Here is a 22,536-nt window from a genome sequence, read left to right on the forward strand (position 1 = left end):
TGGTGGGGCCCTGGGAAGCCTCAGGCCCCAAGCCTGGGGGGTCTGGCCTGCGCCGTGCATGTCTCGTGCCGTGGTTGCTGGTTCCTGTGGCCTATATGTGGTGTGCGTGTGTGAAGAGAGGGAGACCCCGTCCATCCCAACCACCCCAGCCTGGCCGGATCCCTAATGGTCCGCTGCTCCCCTGCCCTAGGGAGATGCCAACAAGTCCGAATCAGAGCCCGATTTCTTCTCACCCAGCCTGGATGGTGATGGGGACAGGAAGAAGTGCTTGGCCCGTGAGTACCTATCCTGGGGTGTGACCTTTGGCCCTGGGCCAGCCCTGAGTGGACTCGGGATCTCTCCCTCTCTCCCCGTGCAGTGGTGTCCCTGGGAGAGCACCCGGAGCTGCGGAAGAGCCTGCTGCCGCCTCTCATCATCCACACGGCCGCCACACCCATGTCGCTGCCCAAGAGCACCAGCACGGGCCTGGGCGAGGCGCTGGGCCCTGCGTCGCGCCGCACCAGCAGCAGCGGGTCGGCCGAGCCTGGGGCGGCCCACGAGATGAAGTCACCGGTAGGGGGTGCATGTGGGTACCCTGATGGTGGGAGATATTCCAAGGAGGACAGGAGGAAGAGAGGATGGAGGCAGGCGGGTCCAAGGGCACAGCCCCTGCCCCATGGGCTGGATGGGGCCTGGGTGTGCCTGGACAAGCCCCTGGGGAGTCCGCACCGGTCATGCAAACCAGGGAAGGAGCCCTAGCCTGGGGGCTGAAAACAGGGCCTAAGCTGACCTCTTCTGTACCCTAGCTGAGTGACCTCGGGCAAGACGCCACCACTCTGAGCTGCTTCTGTAAAATGGAGGTGGGGTGTCCATACCTCCTCAAGACTGAATAATAATAATAGCAGACCCTCATCTAGGTACTGATTCTGTGCCAGACACTGTTCTAAACACTACTCCGAAGCATTCTAAATGCATTTAATCCTCACACCAGCCCTGGGAGGTAGGTACCACAATGATCCCCATTTTACAGAGGGGACCTGAGCCTCAGACTGCAGAAGGGAATGGCAGAGCCAGCATTTTAATCCAGGAGGCTAGTGTTGGTGCCCATGCTCTCATGATTTTATTTATTTTTAATTTTTTTAAATTTCGCTTTTAATTGACAAATACTAATTGTGTATATTTATGGGGCACAATGTGGTGTTTTGATATATGCATACATTATGGGATGATTACCTCAAGCTAATTAGCATATGCATCACTTCACATACTTATTTTTTTTTTGTGGCATGAACATTTAAAAATCTACTCTTAGCAATTTTGAAATAAATATGCATTACGTTATTATTGACTATAGCCATCATGCTGTGCAATAAATCTCGAAAATTGATTCCTCCTGTCCAACTGAAACTTTGTATCCTTTGGCTAAGCCTTCCCCATTGGTCCCATCCTTACCTCTCCCAACGCCAGCCTCTGCTAATCACCATTCTACTCTCTACTTCTATGAGTTCAATTTTTTTGGATTTCACATATAAGTGAGATCATATGGTATTTATTTGTCTTTCTGTGCCTTGTGTATTTCACTTAGTATAATATCCTCCAGTTCATCCATGTTATCACAAATGACAGTCTTCTTTTTTAAGGCTGAATATTATTCCACAGTGCATGTATGCCATATTTTCTTTCTTTCTTTCTTTCTTTCTTTCTTTCTTTCTTTCTTTCTTTCTTCTTTCTTTCTTTCTTTCTTTCTTTTCTTTTCTTTCTTTCTTTCTCTCCCTTTCTTTCTTTCTTTCTTTCTTTCTTTCTTTCTTTCTTTCTTTCTTTCTTTCTTTCTTTCTTTCTTTCTTTCTTTCTTTCTTTCTTTCTTTCTTTCTTTCTTTCTTTCTTTCTTTCTTTCTTTCTTTCTTTCTTTCTTTCTTTCTTTCTTTCTTTCTTTCTTTCTTTCTTTCTTTCTTTCTTTCTTTCTTTCTTTCTTTCTTTCTTTCTTTCTTTCTTTCTTTCTTTCTTTCTTTCTTTCTTTCTTTCTTTCTTTCTTTCTTTCTTTCTTTCTTTCTTTCTTTCTTTCTTTCTTTCTTTCTTTCTTTCTTTCTTTTCCTTTCCACTCTGTCACCCAGGCTGGAGTGCAGTGGCACGATCTCAACTCACTGCATGCAACCTCTGCCTCCCAGGTTCAAGTGATTCTCCTGCCTCAGCCACCTGATTAGCTGAGATTATAGGCATGTGCCACCATGTCCGGCTAATTTTTTGTATTTTTAGTAGAGATGGGGTTTCGCCATGTTGGCCAGGCTGGTCTCAAATACCTGGCCTCAAGTGATCCACCTGCCTTGGCCTCCCAAACTGCTGGGATTACAGGCATGAGCCACTGCACCTGGCCCATATTTTCTTTATCCAGTCATCCATTGATGGATACTTAGGTTGATTCCATATATTGGCTATTGTGAATAATGCTGAAATGAAGATGGGAGTGCCCATATCTCGTCCACATACTGATTTCAAATCCTTTGGATAAATACTCAGTGATGGAATTGCTGGGTCATATGGCAACTCTATTTTTAGGTTTTTGAGGAACCTGCATACCGTTTTCCATAATGGCTGTATTAATTTACATTTCCACCAACAGGACACAAGGGTTCCCTTTTCTTCAGATCCTCACCAGCGCTTGTTATCTTTCATCACTTTCATAGTAGCCAATCCAACAGGTGTGAGATAACTCATTGTGGTTTTAATTTGCATTTCCCTGGTGATTAGTGACGTTGAGCATTTCTTCATGTACCTGTTGGCCATCTGTGTCTCCTTTTTTTTGAGATGGAGTTTCACTCTGTCACCCAGGCTGGAGTGCAACAGTTCACTGCAACTTCCACCTTCCAGGTTCAAGTGATTGTCCTGCCTCAGCCTCCTGAGTAGCTGGGATTACAGGCGTGCGCCACCACGCCCAACTAATTTTTTGTATTTTTAGTAGAGATGGGGTTTCACCACATTGGCCAGGCTGGTCTCGAACTCCTGGCCTCAGGTGATCTGCCCGCCTCGGCCTCCCAATGTGCTGGGATTACAGGTGTGAGCCACCATGCCCAGTCCTGTGTCTCCTTTTGAGGAATGTCTATTCAGGCCCTTTGCCCATTTTTTAGATTGGGTTGATTTTTTGCTGTTGAGTTGTGTTTCTTCACCCCATTATATATACTGCCACTCAGCTGATGATAACACTTCTCTCACCAAATAAATGAGGGATGAGCTCTATTGCCATATCTATTTTACAGATGAGGAAACAGATGCACAGAGAGGCTTAATAACTTGCCCCAGGTCACACAGCTGGTTGGGGTGAGCCAGGATCTGAACCCGGGCATCAGAGTCCAGAGCTCCTGCTCACATCCCTACACTTGATGTGATGCCAGTGAGGCTCCCAGGAGACCGGGTGCACATGAGAGGACAGGGCTGCTGGGCCCTGCCTGAGACCACTCCTCCCCTGCTCACCCACAGCCCAGCGCCCGCAGCTCCCCGCACAGCCCCTGGAGCGCTGCAAGCAGCTGGACTAGCAGGCGCTCCAGCCGGAACAGCCTCGGCCGTGCCCCCAGCCTGAAGCGGAGAAGCCCAAGTGGAGAGCGGCGGTCCCTGTTGTCGGGAGAAGGCCAGGAGAGCCAGGATGAAGAGGAGAGCTCAGAAGAGGAGCGGGCCAGCCCTGCGGGCAGTGACCATCGCCACAGGGGGTCCCTGGAGCGGGAGGCCAAGAGTTCCTTTGACCTGCCAGACACACTGCAGGTGCCAGGGCTGCATCGCACTGCCAGTGGCCGAGGGTCTGCTTCTGAGCACCAGGACTGCAATGGCAAGTCGGCTTCAGGGCGCCTGGCCCGGGCCCTGCGGCCTGATGACCCCCCACTGGATGGGGATGATGCCGATGACGAGGGCAACCTGGTGAGGCCCCTGTGGGCACCGTGACCCCTCACCCCTGACCTTGAAAGAGGGGAGCTGTGCCTGGCCTGGCAGGGTATAAGGGAGTTACCATTCCAAGCCCATGGAATATCAAGGGGCACCTAGAAACCGAGCTCCAAACAATCCCTTTTCTCCCTCTGCCTGCCTTGCCAAGCCCCAGATCCTTGTCATGCCTATGCCTGGGGCTGCGGCTCTGCCACCCTTGGTGGATATGAATGATTTTGGACAGATGTGTATGAATCTTTCATGGCCCTCCCCCTGTGACTCAGAAAGACCCATCACTCATCTCTCCAAACTGATGCCCCGCATCCCCCTTTCTCATCTCAACCTCATCACAAGCCATGACTTCCCACTCTATCCATACCCATGTGCCCCTGCCCCAGCCCCTCATCACCACCATTCCCCCTGGGGATGGGGTGCAGTGACCTCAGGGTTAGCACGTGAAGAGCAGGGCCAGTGTCTCCTCAGCTGAGGTGTGTCTCTGAACAGACAGCTGTGTGGGGCCAGTGTCTGATAACTGATGCTGCTTCCCAGCCCAGCAGGGAGGACAGGCAGGGGGCTGGGCTGGAGGCAGGGGTGGGGAGAGGGGAGAGCGGGGTTGGGGATGCAGGGGAGGAGAGGGAGGAGGTGGAGAGGCAAGGGGTCCTCAGGGATGGGGAGGGGGCCTGGCAAGGTTGACAGGGAGATGAGGAGGTGGCTTTAGGAATAAAGGAAGAGAGGCAGGGCAGAGCTTGGGCCCCAGGTGGGAGAGGGTAGACAAGGAGTGAGGGTCGTGACTCTGCTGAGGAGCCAGGAGCCGGGGAACCTGGAGGCCTGGTCCTGCTCATACTCCAGTGTTTGTTCTGCAGAGCAAAGGGGAACGGGTCCGCGCGTGGATCCGAGCCCGACTCCCTGCCTGCTGCCTCGAGCGAGACTCCTGGTCAGCCTACATCTTCCCTCCTCAGTCCAGGTAAGTGACAGGGCAGGGGTCTGACCTGTGTCCCGACCTCTTCTTCTCATGGGAAATTACCCCTGGTGATGCTGTCAGGGATTTGAGAAGTGGCACCCTGCCTGGGGGTGTGAGCAGGGTGGCCTCAGCTGAGAGGGCTCTGGAGGGGTAGGGGCTGCGGGCGGTGCCTCTCGTTGCCACCTGCCCTGCCTCCCCCTCTCAGCCGTTGCCTCCATGCCTGGGCAGGTTCCGCCTCCTGTGTCACCGGATCATCACCCACAAGATGTTCGACCACGTGGTCCTTGTCATCATCTTCCTTAACTGCATCACCATCGCCATGGAGCGCCCCAAAATTGACCCCCACAGCGCTGTGAGTCACCAGCCCCGCTCAGGGCAAGGCCTCTCCTGGGGTTTGCACTCAGGACCAGTGAGGGAGGCAAGGAGGCCACAGTTGCTGACCTGCAAGTCACACAGCAGGGAATGAGGGGGCCAGGACTCTCCTTTAGATCTCTCACCAGATCCTGGTCCCCGGGATGCCCCCTGTGTCCTCTCCTGCCTCAGTTTCCCTTCTATGATACATCAGCCCAGCTGGGTGCTTTGTCTCATTCCAGGCTATTTCTCATGAGCCAGAGCCTTGTGGGGCACACGCGTGAGTCAGGGAGTGCTGGGGCGGTGCAGGGGCTGTGTGCAGATGGGGAGGCGTCTTGCCCAGTCTGCCTCAGGGCCTCGGGGGCATGCAGAGTGGCCATGGAAGCCGTTCTTTGCTCCTGGTCGTCCTTCCAGGTCAAAAACAAGTAGATTTTCAGGGGCCATAGTGGGGACATGGGTCACTTCTGCTTGGCTGCGAACCTGTCAGTCCTTCTCAGAAGGAGAGCCAGAGGCCCTGGACATACCGCCCCAGGGTCGAACCCCTTCAGGGTGGGCCCAGCTCGCCCTGGGAGCTGTCTCTTCCCAGCCTGGCATTATAGCCCTTCGCTGTCGGCAGCAATTCTGGTTCCAGAAGGATGGGTGGGGGGTGGTTGTGTTTCCGCTCACGGCATCCTGCACCACTTGCTTAGAGGTGGCCAGGGTTTGCCTCTCATCCCTCTTTGCCATCTCCCACACCATTGTTTAGATTTCAGCGCTGCTGGGGCTTCTGTTTTCTATTAGGGTCGGGGTGGAGGGAGCCTGAGGAATGGCGGGAGCAGCCCAAGACTAGGCGGGTGAGAGAGCACCCGCACTGGGGACCTCACACCCGGAGTCACAGGGTAAGGCAGGGGCGCTGGCTGCACTCCAGCCTTGGCTGCCTCCCGCCTGAGGCCCTGCTGTAGAGCTCTCTGTCACCATGTCACTGTCTCCACGTCTCTCTCACCATCTTCCCACTCAGCTTCTCCATCTCCAGCTCTGTCACTGTACCTGCTCCTCTCCTTCCCTCCTCTCTGTGCTCACACCCTGCCCGCCACCTCTCTAGAGATCTGCGCCTGCCTCCTGGCCACCCAGGGAGGGACTCAGTCCACAGATGCCAGGGAACTAGATGACCTTCCTCCCTGCCCTGCCCCAGCCTGTGCCTGGTGGTGCAGAGTCTGTGTCAGGACCCCAGCTTCCACTGCTGCTCCATTTCTGGGGCGCACAGCAGGAAAGCAAGTGAAGGGGGTGGGATGGCAGGCAAGGGTCAGAGATCAAGTGAGATCCTGCCCCAGTTTTTAAAAGGAACCAGGGAATAGGGCTTAGGACGTGGGACGCAGATCACAGCACTGCAGTGCAGATCCTCTCCCCCTCGGGCTAAGTGGCTGTGGGGGCGGGGAGCTCTGGTCACAGACAGGGGTGTGACTGTCCACAGAGCTGCAGGGGAGTCAGGGGGCCTGGCACTGGCTCTGTGCGTGTATGAGAGGGGCATGATCTACATTGTTGTGGAGGGTGGGGGTCGTTTTCTGAGTCAAATGTTAGAAGCAGGTTTTGACTTGTGTATGCAGAGCAGACCTGGCCCAAGGGTGGGGGCTTCCTGGCGGGCAACCCCTGCCTCCCCTCTCTTGCAGGAACGCATCTTCCTGACCCTCTCCAATTACATCTTCACCGCAGTCTTTCTGGCTGAAATGACAGTGAAGGTGATGGGGGCTGGTGTTGGCTTGGGACCTCTGGTTCCTGGTGGGGGTGGAGACAGCTTGGGCTGAGGGTGGGAGGGTTGGCTGCAGCGCAGGGAGGGCGGCCGATGACGTGGCGGTGGTCCCCAGGTGGTGGCACTGGGCTGGTGCTTCGGGGAGCAGGCGTACCTGCGGAGCAGTTGGAACGTGCTGGACGGGCTGTTGGTGCTCATCTCCGTCATCGACATTCTGGTATCCATGGTCTCTGACAGCGGCACCAAGATCCTGGGCATGCTGAGGGTGCTGCGGCTGCTGCGGACCCTGCGCCCGCTCAGGTGACTCCCTCCCCAGCACTGGAACACCTCCAAGAGGTGGCCCCCTCCGCAGGGACATCTCCCACCGCCAGCACTCCCTGCCACGAAACAAAAGCCCACACAGGCCAGCATCCTGTCTGTGACCCCCACAGGCGATCCTGTCCCCGCCCCAGACAACACTCAGATTACCGCCGCAGTAATTTCCCTCCAGGTGCACACCTGCTTTCCTCCTCTTCAACATGACATATTCCTCAGGGCCGCTGCACCATGTGATGTAAGGGGACTGCAGCCCTGTGCAGCACACAGCACAAGGGGCCACGAGCAGGACTCTCACAGTCTTCAGCTGCGGCTCTCCCTTGTGTGGCCTCTAGGGGTGACACTCAGCCCCTCCCCGTGAGGTGACAGACTCCTCTTGCTGGCTTTCCCCATCTTCAGGCGCCTGCCAGTGACCATCCCCCGGTGACATTTCTCCTGACCAGGGATCCACCCTCTCAGGAATCCCTTTCCAATCAGCCAGTCACCACCCCCAACTCAGATTTTTTTTTTTTAATGGGGATGATGTGGACTAATGTAATGGCGATGCTTCCCTGACTGTGATAGTCCATCTCCCTCTGCCCCTTCCCCTCTCTGCCTGCTCCCCTACAAGTTTATCTCCTGGTGCCCCCAACCCACAATACACTGCTTGAGTTGAATCCTCCCCACTCCCAACCCAAACAGGTCGTACGTTTGACATCCTGGGATGGAGGTGGAGATGTGGGGCATGGGGATCTCTGCCACTTGTTTTGAGAGATTACAATAGGGGTCCTGATGGCAGGGGTCCCATGAAAAGAGGACTGTGTTCTGCCACCAGAGGCCAGGAAGGGACCAGTGGTCAAGGTTGGGGGTGGGGAGCAGGGTCAAGGGACAAGGGAGGGTCTGGGCTGGGGGAAGCCTTATCACCTCCCTCCGTCCCCTCCCCAGGGTGATCAGCCGGGCGCAGGGGCTGAAGCTGGTGGTGGAGACGCTGATGTCCTCACTGAAACCCATCGGCAACATTGTAGTCATCTGCTGTGCCTTCTTCATCATTTTCGGCATCTTGGGGGTGCAGGTGTGTGGGGTTCTGGGGGCCAGCTGTGGGTGAAAGCCTGAAGAGGGCCCTTCCCCTTGGCCCCTGGGTCCTATGGCTCAAGCTGCTGTTGCTGCCTTCATTCCAGAAAGGAATAAGCAGGGACGCTTCCCTCCAGGCTCTAGGCCCTTTTACCTCCTGGGCATTTCGAAGAAAAGTGGGAGCCTAGAGGAAGGCCCCAAGGAGGACCGGGGCTGCAGAGAGGCTTCAGGCCATGGGAGCCGCAGGCTGCTGTTCCTGCCCTCTGCACGCACTCCCTGAGCACAGACGCTGGCCCACGGTCTACTCCGGGATCCCCTCCCTTCCTTCCCGGCTCGAGCACAGTGGGCTGCAGGCCAGGTCTGGGGATCCAGGGCCCAGACAGCTGGGCCAGGTTAGCAGCCTGCTGGCAGGCAGGCGGGTGCAGACCCCAGACGAGGCAGGAAGTGGGGGCTGCTGGGGAAACTTGGCCTTGGGCCCAGGGAGGAGACTTGGCTTTGGAAGAGAAAGAGCCAGAGCTGCCTGCAGGATTCAGCAGACGCCTCAGGGGGCCAGGGAGCCCCTCCATCATAGTCTTCCAGGGCCCTTGGCTCCAGCTGTTTCAGCTGCAGGGTAGACAGCTGGCTGTTCAGGCAGCGTGGGAGCCCCTGGGTGGCTACACCCTCCCCTCCCCGCCCCTCGTTCCCTTGGCTTCCTGGGATGTCCACTCTGTCCTGGGTCGGGGGCTGTTCCTGACTTCCTAGAAATTCTCTAGCCCTAGGGAACAGGCTGAGGTGCATTTACCAAAGCTGTGTGGTGCCTCTCTGTACACCCTCCCCACTCCCACCCAGTGCCCTTCCCCTTCCTCACTTCCCAGCCTCCTTGGGTCAGTAGAGTGAAGCATTGTTGAGCCCAGTCCTTCCGGTGGATTTAGGTCTGTTTCGAGCAGTTTGCTCAGGCCCCCTGGTCCTGCCTTCCCTTTTTCACTAGTAGTCATAGCCTGGTTTATAATGGAATGAGGGTGAGCTTTCCAATCAGACAGACCTGGGTTCGAGCTCCCTTTCTGCTACCTGCTGGCTATGGGACCTTAGTGAGTGGATTAACTTCTCTGAGCCTCCGTTGTTCTTATCTGTAAAGTGGGGTTGATGATACCCACTCCCCCACCCAGAGCTGCTGTGAGAATTAAATGCCTAGCTCAGTGGTTCTCAAACTTGAGTTTGCCTCAGAATCACCAGAACGGCTTGTTAAAAGATCGCTGCTCCCCCACCTCAGAGTGTATGATTCAGCAGATCTGGGCTGGACCTGAGAAGGTGTGTTTCTAGCATGTTCCCAGATGATGCTGGGGACTCCCACTTGGCACATGCCTGGCCTACCCGTTGGTGGAAGATGAATGACTGTTACCCGCCTCCACCCTTTCCCACTGCCCGCCCCGATTACCTTTCCTCCCCACTCTTGGAAAGGAAGGGGGTGTCGGCAGGGGAGACTCTTGTCAGTGTTTCCCTGACTTGGCTGGCCCCAGAGCAGAGCACCCCACACTCACTCAAAATGTGCCCAGGCTGGTGTGGGGGTGGGGCTCAGGAGTCCTGGGCTTCCTGTGGTCACAGCTCACTTTTCTCTGTCTCTGGGAATGTGTGTCCAGCTCTTCAAAGGGAAGTTTTTCGTGTGCCAGGGCGAGGATACCAGGAACATCACCAATAAATCGGACTGTGCCGAGGCCAGTTACCGGTGGGTCCGGCACAAGTACAACTTTGACAACCTTGGCCAGGTGAGCCCCAGGCTCAGAGGTGGGGCTGTGGTGAAGGAGGCTGGAGGGGGCACAGGGCCATGCTTAGTGATACCTGCTGACTCCAGTGGAGGTGGGCTCCACGAAGAGATCAGCCCTTCACACCCTCTGCTGTCTAACCACCAGCATGTCGCAAAGCCCAGTCCATCCTGCAGTGCCCCAAAAAGTGGGCCCTGGGGTCTCTAGCCGTCCTTAAAGATGAAGAAACAGAGGCTCAGAGAGGGTAAGGGGCTTGCCCAGGGCCACAGAGCTACATGGTGGAGCAGGAAGCACACGTGGCAGTGGGGGCAGGCAGCCCTGGATGTGAATCCTGTGCAAATCCTGACCCCACCATTGTCAGCTCAATGACCTGGAGCAGCTGACTTACCAGGGCCTCAGTTTCATTAACTGGTGAATGGAGTCATAATAGAATCTCCTCGGAGGTCACAATAAGGATGCAATGAGATGATGTGTATATTTCTTTAACATGGTGGAAGGGACGAGTATATTGTCAAGATAATTCCTTTCCTCACTCCATATTTGCAGAAACAGAAATGCAGAAAATGAAGTTGCTCGCTCAGTTTTGATTCCCAGACCCACTCTGGTTTTGGTTTCCGGATTTCCAGGGTTTTTGTGTCCCTTCTACCTGGCGGAGGGCAGAGGGTGTGACCATCTCTCAGGGCCCCTCCAGCTGCAGCTCAGTTATGGAACCCTGAGAGGGAGGGCTCTCCTGGAGCCTGGAGTGTGACTCCAGCTTGACCCCTCGAGGGCTGGGGTACTTGGAGCTGATGCAGGAGGCACTTTGGGGGCAGGTGATAGGTGATTCAGCCACACATCCTAGACTTCAAATGTCTCCTTCTCCTCCCCATCAGGCCCTGATGTCCCTGTTCGTTTTGGCCTCCAAGGATGGTTGGGTGGACATCATGTACGATGGGCTGGATGCTGTGGGCGTGGACCAGCAGGTAGGGCTGAGGTGGGCAGGATCCATCTGTGGGCTCAGGTCACTCAGCATGGGCTGATTCCAGGACAGAATGAGCAAGGCAGGGTGGCAAAATGCCATGAAAGAAGCACCATATTTTACAGCAGAGGCTGTTGCTGGTAGCCTGTGGGCCAAATCTGGGCATGTTTTATTGGTCTACAACATGTTTAACACGTTTTGAATTAGTGATGAATATTTTTAAACTGGTGAATTTGGGCTGTGTGCAGTGGCTCACACCTGTAATGCCAGTGCATTGGGAGGCCTAGGCAAGAGGATCACTTGAGGCCAGGAGTTGGAGACCAGCCTGGGCATCATAGCAAGACCCCCAGCTCTACAAAAAATGAAAACAATTAGCCGGGTGTGGTGGTATCATCTGGAGTCCCAGCTGAGGTGGGAGGATCTCTTGAGCCCAGGAGTTTGAGGCTGCAATAAGCTGTGATCGCACCACTGCACTCCAGCCTAAGCAATAGAACAAGACCCTGTCTCTAAAAAAAGAAAAAAAAAATGGTGAGTTTTACACAGAAATTCAGATTTGTGTCTACTCAGGAAAAGTCTGAAGATCTGGGAAGACTGGGCTTGCATTCCCTCAAGGCAGGAGTCAGCCAGAACAAAGAGGCAGTTTTGGATGGAGAATCTACTCCCCTTTACCACAGTCCCCGCCCCTCCCTACTGCTTCACATCAAACCCACACCATTCATTTCCATCGCCTGTCAGGTGGCTGTAGCTATTTGGGTTTGCAGGAACCCAGGCTGTGGGCAGCTCCTAAGACAGCTTGCCCTCGGGCTGATGCCTCCGCCTGTCCTTCCTGCTCCCCGCCAGCCCATCATGAACCACAACCCCTGGATGCTGCTGTACTTCATCTCGTTCCTGCTCATTGTGGCCTTCTTTGTCCTGAACATGTTTGTGGGTGTGGTGGTGGAGAACTTCCACAAGTGTCGGCAGCACCAGGAGGAAGAGGAGGCCCGGCGGCGGGAGGAGAAGCGCCTACGAAGACTGGAGAAAAAGAGAAGGAGTAAGGAGAAGCAGATGGCTGGTCGGTAGTCTTTCCACCTCTCTCTGGGTCGTGCTTGACCTTGGCCTTGCGACTGCAGGGGGCTGGGCGCTGGGGCCGGGGGCAGGGAGAAGAGGCTCCCACCCCCCTCCTCACCTCCTTCTCCCCAAGAGCATGTCTGCCTTTAGAGCGAGCATGAAGCAGACCACTTCAGCCCCATGGGTAGGGGGAGCTGTCCCCACCCTGGGGCCTCCCAGGACCTCAGCATCATCCTCCCCAGATGATGCCAAATGGAGGTTGACACCCAGCCTCCCCAAGCTTGACTCTCAGAGGAGCCTCATTGGCTGCTCCACTGCCCCATGCCAGCATCCAGAGGCCCAGGGTGGGCAGCAAGCATCTCAACCCTGCAGCCACCTAGTGTCTGCAGCTGCCGAGCAAAGCCTCAGCAGATCTCAGTAATGGACAACAGCGTGAAAGAGAACCCAGACACCCCTCCCTCCCTATCTCTAACAAAACTTTCTACCATTATATATATATATATATATATAATGGTATATATATATATAAATATATATATATAATGGTATATATATATATAAATATATATATATTTCTGCTAAACTTAAAAAAAGAAAAAGCAAAAACGAAAACAAAAAAAGAAAACTCCCCTTGGCTTGGGGAAGTTCTGGAATAACCTGGGGCCCTGCAGCCCCTCACCTCCTCACCTGTGCTCCCCAGCATCTCTTGGCATTGGGTGGGTGAAGCCCCCATCCATCCGTCCTCATGCCCTTATGCCATGGGTGGGCCGAGACTAAGTGAGAAGACAGAGGCCAGGAAGGATGTGAGAGATGCAGCAGGCGCCCAGGCCCCTTTGTTTCTGGGGCATCCCCAGATGCGTCTGCACCTGTCTCCCTCTCTCCCAGGCTCCAGGGCTCCCATCTGCCTGGTACAGCGTAATCTCCGCGCCTCTCTCTCTCAGTCACGGCCCACGTCTCTCTAAGTGTCTTTGTGTGTGGGTTTATCTAAGCCTTTGTGTGTCTGTCTGTGTGTCTCTCTCTGTTTGGGGTGAGGGTTTCCCATGCTCTCTTCACCTTTTCACAAATCGTCTTCCTTCCGCCGATAAGATGGGTGCGGTGGCCTGAGTTTTCCTTTGGTGTGTTCACATGTGAGTACCACCAAATGAGTGAGGGGTTGCCGTGCCCCTGCCTCCCCTCTGCCCTCAGCTCTATCTCCCTCGGCCTGGGAGTGGCACTCTGAGGCAGGGGGAGAGTGTGGGAGTTGCAGACGAGGGTGGAGGTGGGAGGGGGCCTGTGTTCCCTGTGAAGAGCAGGAGCTGCTCCAGGATGTGGGGGAGACACTGGCCTCTGGGCAGCAATGGGAGGTGCCGTTCTCCATGTCCCCAACCCTCACTATCAGCACCCCCAAGGCCTTCTGCTCGGCTCAGGGTAGGGGTCCGGGCTCGGCTTCCCTGTGGATATCTGCAGCTGAGCAGGTGCACTGTCCCCCGTGGCCACCGTCCCACTCCTGCTCCATCCTCCCCACCCCCACCTCACAGGCAGATGGAATTCTTTTGGCAGGTGGCACTTGTGGCCCCTGCCTGCCCAGCTGGCTCCCCTTCTGGGGTCTGTAGCTGTCTCAGGTGCAGCTGAGGCCACAACGCAGGAGAAGCGGACATCTGTTCTGATGACCGGCTGCCTGCCCCTCCCGGTGCCTCCCTGCCCCGTGACCCTGACCAGCTAGCCACATTGCTTGTCTTCCTCAAGTGCCCTGTGCCCCCAGCTTCGGGCTGGACATTCAGAGCCAGCCACCCATGCTCAGCGCACCCCACCCATAGGCAGAGTGAGGTGGGAGCTGAGGGGAAGCCGCCCCTGAGGGGCCCTGCCCAGCGCACCTGGTCCGGCCAGTGACCAATGTCGTGTTTCGTTCTTTTAGATCTAATGCTGGACGATGTAATTGCTTCCGGCAGCTCAGCCAGCGCTGCGTCAGGTACTGCGTCTGGGGTGTGGGCTCATGCGCGTGGGGACATGCTCTTCACTCCCTCCCCGTGGCTCATTGATTCTATCCTCTTGGGGTGAAGGGGTGAGGGTCCCTGGGGCCCCCAAGAGGGCAGGGGCTGAAGCGCTGGGCTCTGCAGCACCCCGCAGGCCTGCGCCAAACTGGACGGGAGGCGAGGGCCTGAGGCCTCTCTGCCAACGCCCTTTGGAGAGCCCACCTTCCCAGCAAGGGCTTCCTTGGCCGGCCAAGCTCCCCACCTCCCGCCACCTCTTCCCTCCTGTGCCTCCTCCTTGTAGCTCACCGGTCGATTATTAGAGCTGCAAATCTCTCCTGTCTCCTTTTGTCTGAGGGGAGACTTTGATCCAAGGGAGCAGGATGAGAGGAGCAGAGAGGGGAAGGATTTGTTTTAAAAATGTAACAATGAATAATTGAACAGACTCATTAATAGTCAAGTGATCACGGTGGCTGCGTCATCGCTACAAACAGCAGGAATTGGGAATCAAAGGCCTGAGTTGGCCACGAGCTTCTTCCAAAAAAAGCCAAAGATTTGGGAGTGACTTGGGTCCTTATTTTCAAGAGCCATGTCTCTGGGAAGACCCTCCTGGTCCAGCCCACCCTCCATGGTCCCTCGGTCCCCTGCTCTCCTCTCCCCCACTGGCCCCCAGATGGAGGTGTGGAGGTTCATGGAGTCCGTGGCAGGGCTGTGGGGCCTCATAACACTATGTCTCCAGCTGGTGGTTCCCAAGCTGTTCATCCCCAAGGCCCCCAGTTATCATCTCCTCCAACAGACTTCACACTTTAGAAGGCTGTCTATGAAGTTAAGAGCACTTCAATAATGACTTTCTTTCATCATTTTTACTAATCAGAGGCGCATCTAATTGCTAATCACAGCTTCTGAGCTGCAGAAGGTTACGCACTAAATGATGGCAAAGAAAGACCATTTCGTCATTAAATTAGTCTGTGGGGCCTTAACACAGGCAAAGTATAGGGTTTCTTTCAAGCTTTTTGAAGTATTGGAAAGAACATAAGGGCTGGGCACGGTGGCTCACACCTGTAATCCCAGCACTTTGGGAGGCTGAGGCGGGCAGATCATGAGGTCAGGAGTTTGAGACCAGCCTGGCCAACATGGTGAAACCCCGTCTCTACTAAAAATACAAAAATTAGCCAGGCGTGGTGGCATTCGCCTGTAATCCCAGCTACTCGGGAGGCTGAGGCAGGAGAATCACTTCAACCCGGGAGGCGGAGGTTGCAGTGAGCCGAGATCACGCCACTGCACCCCAGCCTGGGTGACAGAGCGAGACTCCATTTAAAAAAAAAAAAAAGAGAGAGAGAGTGAGAACATAAGGACCCCCGTGGCTGCTGCAGGCTTGGAACTTCAGTCTGGGAACCACCAGCTCCACTTTCCCCACTCCTCCGGAAGCTACAATCAGGCAGATGCTGCCCTGGGGATGTTGGGTGTCATGATCTGTGGGGCCTCAGGGACCCACCCAAGAGAGAACCCCTGAGCCTCCATTGAGTAGGTCATCCCTGAGGCCCTCAGCGCTATGGCCCCATGATGCCAAGCAGTGGTGTTTGGCATTGAGAGACTGCCTCTCTGGGGCTCAGGAGTCTCTGGCTGGTTTGTGTCTGGATTGCCAGGGTCCCCACATCTCTGCATCAGGCTGTCTTGCAAATTCCTGACTTGTTAGGGGATGAGGGGAGGGAAGAAGTGGCCTTCAGCTTTTCCCTTACGGGCCCACCTGGTCTGTAGACTGAAGTGTGCACACTTTCACACTCACCCCAAAACATCCTAGCACAGGGCTAGCCCACAGAGACTTTTCCACCTTGGGTGTTATCCCAGAAATAACACATGCAGACTCTCATGGCTCCTAAGACGTGACTCACCCACTCAGTGCTAAACACTCTCGTGACCCTTGCACTGCACTCCCATTCCGGGTACTTTCTGCTGTGCTCCTGAAGTGGATAGACCCCACTGTATCCTGGGGTGGCACACGCAGGCATGTACACCAGTTACCTTCCCTGGCTGTTGATGAGGACTCAGAGACCCCGAACAAGGGCTCAGGTCATCCCATATCCCACTTCCTAGGACCTGGAGTTCTGCGTGGCCTATGCCAGAGCTTTTCAAACTTCCATGTGCATAAGAATCACCTGGAAAGCATAAACACAGATTCCTGGGACTTACCCCAGAGGTTCTCCTACAGCAGTGCAGATGCACTGGTCTACCCACCAGGGCGATGGGGACAGAGTCAAACGCAGTCCAGGGCTGCTGGGAATCAAACACGTGCACCACACCTCCCTGCTAGCACTCCTGTCCTGGTGCTGCTCCCAGCAGGAGGGGGAGAGCCAGACCCTAGGGAAAGGCAGAAGAGCGGAGCCTGTGATTATCTGGGGAATGGGCCTGACCAGAAGCCTGGGTCCACCCCGGCTTCCCAGATGCAGGGAGGGACCGGGGCTGCTGGGTCATCAGGCTGCCCCACGGGACGGCTAAGCCTCCAACACCAGCTCCACTCTCCTTGGCCACCTGCGGCATCGACCTTCACTCACTCACCCTCTTTCCTTCCACCAGGCCGGGACCCAGTGATCAGGCCTGGCCACGGCAGCTGAAGGTGTGGCCTTTGCCGTGGGGGGCCTGTGTCCTTGGGAGTGACCCCTGTCTTCCGCCTACTCATTGCCACTCCCCTTTGCAAACCCTCCGCCCTGGCCATGCCTTGGGCTCCCCGTGACTCCTACTAACTCACTGTGCCTGTTGCCTTGCAGCCCTCCTTCTGCACCCTTCCTCCCTCCCTGCCCCTAACTGGGGACCTGGGCTGCCCTAGATATGCCCTTCCCCCCACTGTCTGACTCTGGTATTTTCTCCACCTAAGGCAGCTCATCCTGGTGGGAGGCAGGGAGGTGGTGCCACAGCTACCAATGCATCAGTGACCACAGGTCCAGGCTCCTCCTGGACTATGGTTGGAGCTCTCAAAGCAGCAGGCTTGCCCAAGGCTCCTCCCAGGGGCTTTCTATTTCTTCTCCACACCTGGGTGCTTGCCTGCAGAGCCGAGGTCCAGAGAGCAGCAAAGGAGGGTGGCATCGCCAGGCCCCAACTTTGGAGGCCTTTGGGCAGACCATCCAGGGGTGTCCTCTGGGCCAAGGCCTCAAAGCCTTGTGTCTGTGCCCACCTGGCAACTGGCAAGGGACTCAGGCTGGAAGTTCGGGTCCAGCTCGGTCATGCCTCGTAGCTAGCTGAATGAGTCACTTTTTGCCTGGCTTCATTCTCTCCCTCTGAAAAACAAAGGGGTTGCCCGAGGAGATGCTGATCAGATTGGCCTGGTACTCTTTGGACCTGTGCTCTAATGGGGGATTTCTGGCAGCCTCAGCACCTGCCGTCTGGGGTAGGGGCCAGGGTGGAGGGGCGTTTGTACAGACCTCAGGGGCCGGGACCTGTCTATAAGCAGATGCCCTGCCTCAGTCCTCCTGCCCCGCCTTCCTTCTGGGCCTCTTGGAGGAGGGTCCCGGCTGAATTGAAGCCCACCCACCCCACAGACTCCTAGCGCAAGGCCAGAGTTGGTGGGAGCAGCTGCTCCGTTTGGCCTGGAACTGCCTACAGAGTCAGGCTGGGGTGACGGGGAGAGGAGGGCAACTCTCCCAGCCTCTCCTCTACATTGTCTCAGCTAATAATGGGGCTAATAAGGAGCCGCTTTTTCTAACCTAATTGTATTCAAACATTTTAGTTAATTCTCCATTCATATTTTAGCATAATGGGATCGGGTGCTCTCGGCATTTATGGAGATTAATGCAGAGAAAACGTTCCGGCTGCTCAGGCAATGCAGGGCGACTAGCGCCCTCTGGTTCTTGTGGTACTCAAGGAAGGAAGGAAGAGGCCCGGCCCACCCGGCCCACCCTCCACCATCGCGGTGTGGATGACCCGTAGCCTCCTGTCCTCCCTTGCCCCAGGCTCTCCAGCCCCACACTCTTGGGGCTCTGTTCTCGAACAAACAGAGCCACAGTTGGCTGGCCGATCTCTGAAAACAGGAAGATGGCCTCATGCATGCCTAAGGTGCAGCAGAGTGCCGGGGACTGTCTGCTCCGTGGTCATCCACACCTCAAGGCCGATGCTGGAGAGTGGCCAGGTGGGCCCGGAGCATGGCAGCCCACGAGGCTGGATGTGCAATACCTGGGTGCTCTTCTTCCTTCAGCCTCGGGTGGGGGCCCACCCCAGGCCGCTCCTTGCCTCAGTTTACCTCTCTGTTCAATGGTCCTGTGCATGGGAAAGGACAGTTACATCTGAGCTGGCCTGGGCCCAAAGCTTCCTGCTGCCCCTAAGCCAGCTACTCCCTGGCTCAGGCCTCAGAGGCGGCAGCCCTCACTGGCTGGCTTCCCCCTAGACCTCCTGAGACGGGGAAGGGCTGTCTGGGACCTGAGGCTGCCACACACCTCCCCGTGAAAAGCCTCTTCCTTCTTTGTGGCTTCGTGGGAGACCAATCTGTCAACTTCCTCCCGAGAACATGTGCCCCAACTTGGCCTGGCCCTTCCTCAGCACCTGGAAGAGGGCCCCCCTGAAATCTCCTGCCCCCAGATTTATTCTGCCTCCTTGGCAGCCCAACCTTCTGGCTCCGTGATTTTCATAACTAAGTGGTTCACTAATTACGAGAGAAATATTATGCCTCTGACAGATCTCAGACAGTGCTTCCAGCCCGGCCTGCAGTCTAAGGCTGCCCAAACACCCAGGAGCAGGCTGGGCAGTGCCTCATTAGAAACTGGGTGAGTCCAACAGGTGGGGCCCTCCCAGCTTGAGTCTGGGATGGAGCAGAGCCCCAAGGCCTCCCCTCTTGCCCTCACTGACATGAGGGTACAGGAGGCCCAGGCCCTGCCTTCTGGAGGCCCTCTGGGTGGGTCAGTGCAGCCAGCCAAGAAGATGTCCAATTTCCAATCTCCGGTTTTATCTCCAAATCCCAGCTCTGTGTAATCTCCTCTGCTCCCCCGAGGGGCTGAGCTTGGTGAAGGAGCAAAAGCCTTTGCCTCCCCGTTGATGGAGCATCCTCTAAGCCTGAGGAGACCAGTTGTTTTTCATCGTATCGATCTGGCCTTGCTGCGGAACACTGAGTCGAGGGTGTTATGAGGGGCTGGTGGATTTTGGAGGCTGCCTAGGGGAGGGGGCTCACCTGGCGTCTAATGTAGGTGGGGGGCTCTGCATGTCCTGATCCATCCTGCCCTCAACTGCAGCCAGTACAACAGATGCTTGGAGGGGGACACGCCCAGACGGCTGCCCCCACCAAGGGGCAGCGTGGGGAGGGCGAGGATGGTGATGATTATGGAATGTTTCAGTTCTGGCGTTAGAGGCTGGTGGCTGTGAGGGACTGGGGGTGGAGGGGTGCGGGGGGCAGGAGCCTGACGCTTGCTCTGCTCTTCCCCCTGCCCCATCAGAAGCCCAGTGCAAACCTTACTACTCCGACTACTCCCGCTTCCGGCTCCTCGTCCACCACTTGTGCACCAGCCACTACCTGGATCTCTTCATCACAGGTGTCATCGGGCTGAACGTGGTCACCATGGCCATGGAGCACTACCAGCAGCCCCAGGTAGGAGCGAGTGGACCAGCCATCTGGCCCCCCCACCTCCAGCTGCGGAACCTCTGGGCAAGGTTAACACAGCCTGAGCCAGGGTACCTCTGTGCCAAGCAAGTGCTAGGCACACTACATGGGTTCCTCTTGTGCCCCTTGGAGGTGGGTATCATCTTTGTTTTATAGATGAGGACACTGAGGCTCAGAGATGTTAGTTGATGTGGCCAAGGTCACACAGAAAGGCAGTGGAGGACCTGGTTTCTTCACCCAGCAAATGTTGAGTGTCTACTATGAGCTGTGCTCTGGGTCTTTGAGGGTAAAAAGGCAGATGGATGCCTGCCCTTCTGGAGTTGAGATTCTAGCGAACGTCCAGCTCCAAAGCTCACCTGTGACCTTGCCACTTCTCCAGTCAGCCTCCCTTGGCTGCCTTCCAGCCGTCGGTTTCCCCGTCCATCCAATGAGGGGGTTGAATTTGTAATGCACAAGGCCCCTTCCAGTCCTGGCATGCCGTGTCATCTAGTACATTCTCATGTGGTCTCCTAGTACATTCTCATGTGGTCTCCTCACCATCTCCCAAGGAGAAAGATCCTTTAGCATAAGGTTGATTCATTCATGTGAATAAGTACCCTACTCCCTTCTGGGGTGGTGGCTAATGGCCAGCCATCATGATGGGAACAGAGAAGACAGGTCTCCTTGGAGTTCCCCTGCCTCTCAGACCTGGGCGGTATGATGGAGGGGCGGGGGTACAAGCCCCAGCCCTGGGCCTTAAGGGACCCTGCATCTTGCCCCCATCCCTGCCAGATTCTGGATGAGGCTCTGAAGATCTGCAACTACATCTTCACTGTCATCTTTGTCTTGGAGTCAGTTTTCAAACTTGTGGCCTTTGGTTTCCGTCGGTTCTTCCAGGACAGGTAACGGAGAAAAGGGGGGTCTTGGGGACTTGCGTAGAGATAGAAAGGAATGAGTCTCTTGGGGAAATACCCAGGAAGACCTAGTGTCTAAGACTTTTCTTAATTCCTGAGGTTCAGCCCCCACCCTGTGGCTGACGTAGGGGACTAGGGGATGGGAAGGCATGGTCTCCAGGACCAGGAGATGGGAAGGCATGGAGAGAATTTGACAGGACAGGGCCTGGGGGATGCTGGAAGCTAGAAATCAGTGTGACCTAGCCTGGGGCTTAAGAGCACAGAGCCTGGAGCCAGACTGCCTGAACTGGATTTGAATCCTGGTCTCACCACTTAGTAGCTGGTGGCCTTGGGTAAGTTACTTAACCTCTCTGTGCCTCAGTTGCCTCATTTGTAAAATGAGAGAAAATAATAGTATCCACATCACAGAGCTGTGAGATTATGAATTCCTATTTGGTTTTGAGGGTGTTTTTCGTTTTGTTTTGTTTTGTTTTGTTTTCTGATGCCCAGGCTGGAGTGCAGCAGCTCAGTCATGGCTCACAGCAGCCTTGACCTCCTGAGTTCAAGCTGTCCTTTCACCTCAGTCTCCCAGGTAGCTGGGACTACGGGCACCCACTGCCACACGCAGCTAATTATTTTTTATTTTTATTTTTAGTAGATACAGGGTCTCACTATGTTGCCCAGGCTGTTCTCGAACTCCTGAGCTCAAGTGATCCTCCCACCTCAGACTCCCAAAGTGTTGGGACTGCAGGTGTGAGTTCCTATTTGTAAAGCTCTTAAAAGTGCCTGGTGCATAGTGAACACCATGTAAGTGCTAAATTAAAAAAAAAAGCAAATGAATACAAATGAAAAGCAGAGGCTTTTGAGCTAAAGTCCTAGTCCTACTCGTGCCACCAGTTGGCTGTGTGGCCTTAGATAAGCCACGCCTCTTCTCTGTGGGATGGGAGGCTGGACCCGCTGATGTCTGCCCTCCTTTCAAGCCCTGTCTTTCTGTGCCACGACTGCCCCCTCCTTTAGGAACCCCCTCCCCCAACTCAGGGAGCTGTATTCTGGGCTTTCCAGGTGGAACCAGCTGGACCTGGCCATTGTGCTGCTGTCCATCATGGGCATCACGCTGGAGGAAATTGAGGTCAACGCCTCGCTGCCCATCAACCCTACCATCATCCGCATCATGAGGGTGCTGCGCATTGCCCGAGGTTGGTGCCCAGCCCACACACCTGCCCTCCTAGGGTGACCAGCCCAGGGAGAGAGAGCAAGGGTCGGCTTTGTGGCTGGTCAAGGCCTGGGCGGCTGTGGGTTCCCATGGGTCTTTCTCCCAGCTTCTGCCAAGGGAGGCTGGAGACAGGGCTGAGGATGGGGATGCAACCTGGCTGGCCCGGAGATGGCCATCCCAGCAGCCCCAGCCCAGCCCTGGTCCTGACTCTGCCAGCTGTCTGGCCGGGGACCCAAAGAGGCCAGCTCATGACGTTGTCCTGTTCTGCAGTGCTGAAGCTGCTGAAGATGGCTGTGGGCATGCGGGCGCTGCTGGACACGGTGATGCAGGCCCTGCCCCAGGTAGCCGGAAGGTGGGGGGCCTCTGGGGAGGGGGAGGTGCTTTCCAGAGGGAAGGGGCTCAGAGAAGCTGACTGGGAGACCCAGCGGCATCGTTTCTATTTCTTCTCCTTTTTTCCAGGTGGGGAACCTGGGACTTCTCTTCATGTTGTTGTTTTTCATCTTTGCAGCTCTGGGCGTGGAGCTCTTTGGAGACCTGGGTGAGTTGGGGTAGGGGAGGGTGGAGGAGCCAGGGCTGGAGACCAGGGGGCTCCTGGACTAACATGGGCCTCTCCCCCTTTCCCTCCTCCCCCAGAGTGTGACGAGACACACCCCTGTGAGGGCCTGGGCCGTCATGCCACCTTTCGGAACTTTGGCATGGCCTTCCTAACCCTCTTCCGAGTCTCCACAGGTGACAATTGGAATGGCATTATGAAGGTAAGGGCCCAGGGTTGGCCTAGGCTCCAGGGAGGCAGCCCCACTTCCTGAGCTAGGATTCCTTGGGAAGATGAATTGGCCACAAATAAAAGCATGTGACCTTCTCTCCCCCGTGCTAGAACACTCTGGAACTC

General features: G+C 55.7%; 1 protein-coding gene across 22 annotated transcripts in view; it reads left to right on the top strand.

Moving 5' to 3' along the window:
- Positions 1-22,536, top strand: part of CACNA1G (calcium voltage-gated channel subunit alpha1 G) — a 67,001-nt gene that overhangs the window by 35,812 nt on the left and 8,653 nt on the right. For 6 of the 22 annotated variants that reach the window (XM_055100954.2, XM_055100958.2, XM_055100956.2 and 3 more), the window contains 18 exons: positions 191-275; positions 359-552; positions 3,451-3,882; positions 4,749-4,849; positions 5,075-5,198; positions 6,844-6,912; positions 7,039-7,223; positions 8,163-8,289; positions 9,905-10,030; positions 10,900-10,989; positions 11,826-12,018; positions 13,930-13,983; positions 19,399-19,550; positions 20,334-20,443; positions 21,497-21,630; positions 21,918-21,988; positions 22,107-22,185; positions 22,281-22,402. In XM_055100954.2, the coding sequence (XP_054956929.1) occupies positions 191-275; positions 359-552; positions 3,451-3,882; positions 4,749-4,849; positions 5,075-5,198; positions 6,844-6,912; positions 7,039-7,223; positions 8,163-8,289; positions 9,905-10,030; positions 10,900-10,989; positions 11,826-12,018; positions 13,930-13,983; positions 19,399-19,550; positions 20,334-20,443; positions 21,497-21,630; positions 21,918-21,988; positions 22,107-22,185; positions 22,281-22,402 (2,448 nt within the window). Of the gene's footprint in view, positions 1-190; positions 276-358; positions 553-3,450; positions 3,883-4,748; positions 4,850-5,074; positions 5,199-6,843; positions 6,913-7,038; positions 7,224-8,162; positions 8,290-9,904; positions 10,031-10,899; positions 10,990-11,825; positions 12,040-13,929; positions 13,984-19,398; positions 19,551-20,333; positions 20,444-21,496; positions 21,631-21,917; positions 21,989-22,106; positions 22,186-22,280; positions 22,403-22,536 lie in introns of all 22 variants that reach the window. The other 16 variants (XM_055100955.2, XM_055100962.2, XM_055100960.2 and 13 more) reach the window with 6 other exon arrangements.

This window comes from Pan paniscus, chromosome 19 (assembly GCF_029289425.2).
Source record: "Pan paniscus chromosome 19, NHGRI_mPanPan1-v2.0_pri, whole genome shotgun sequence".
NCBI lineage: Eukaryota > Metazoa > Chordata > Mammalia > Primates > Hominidae > Pan > Pan paniscus.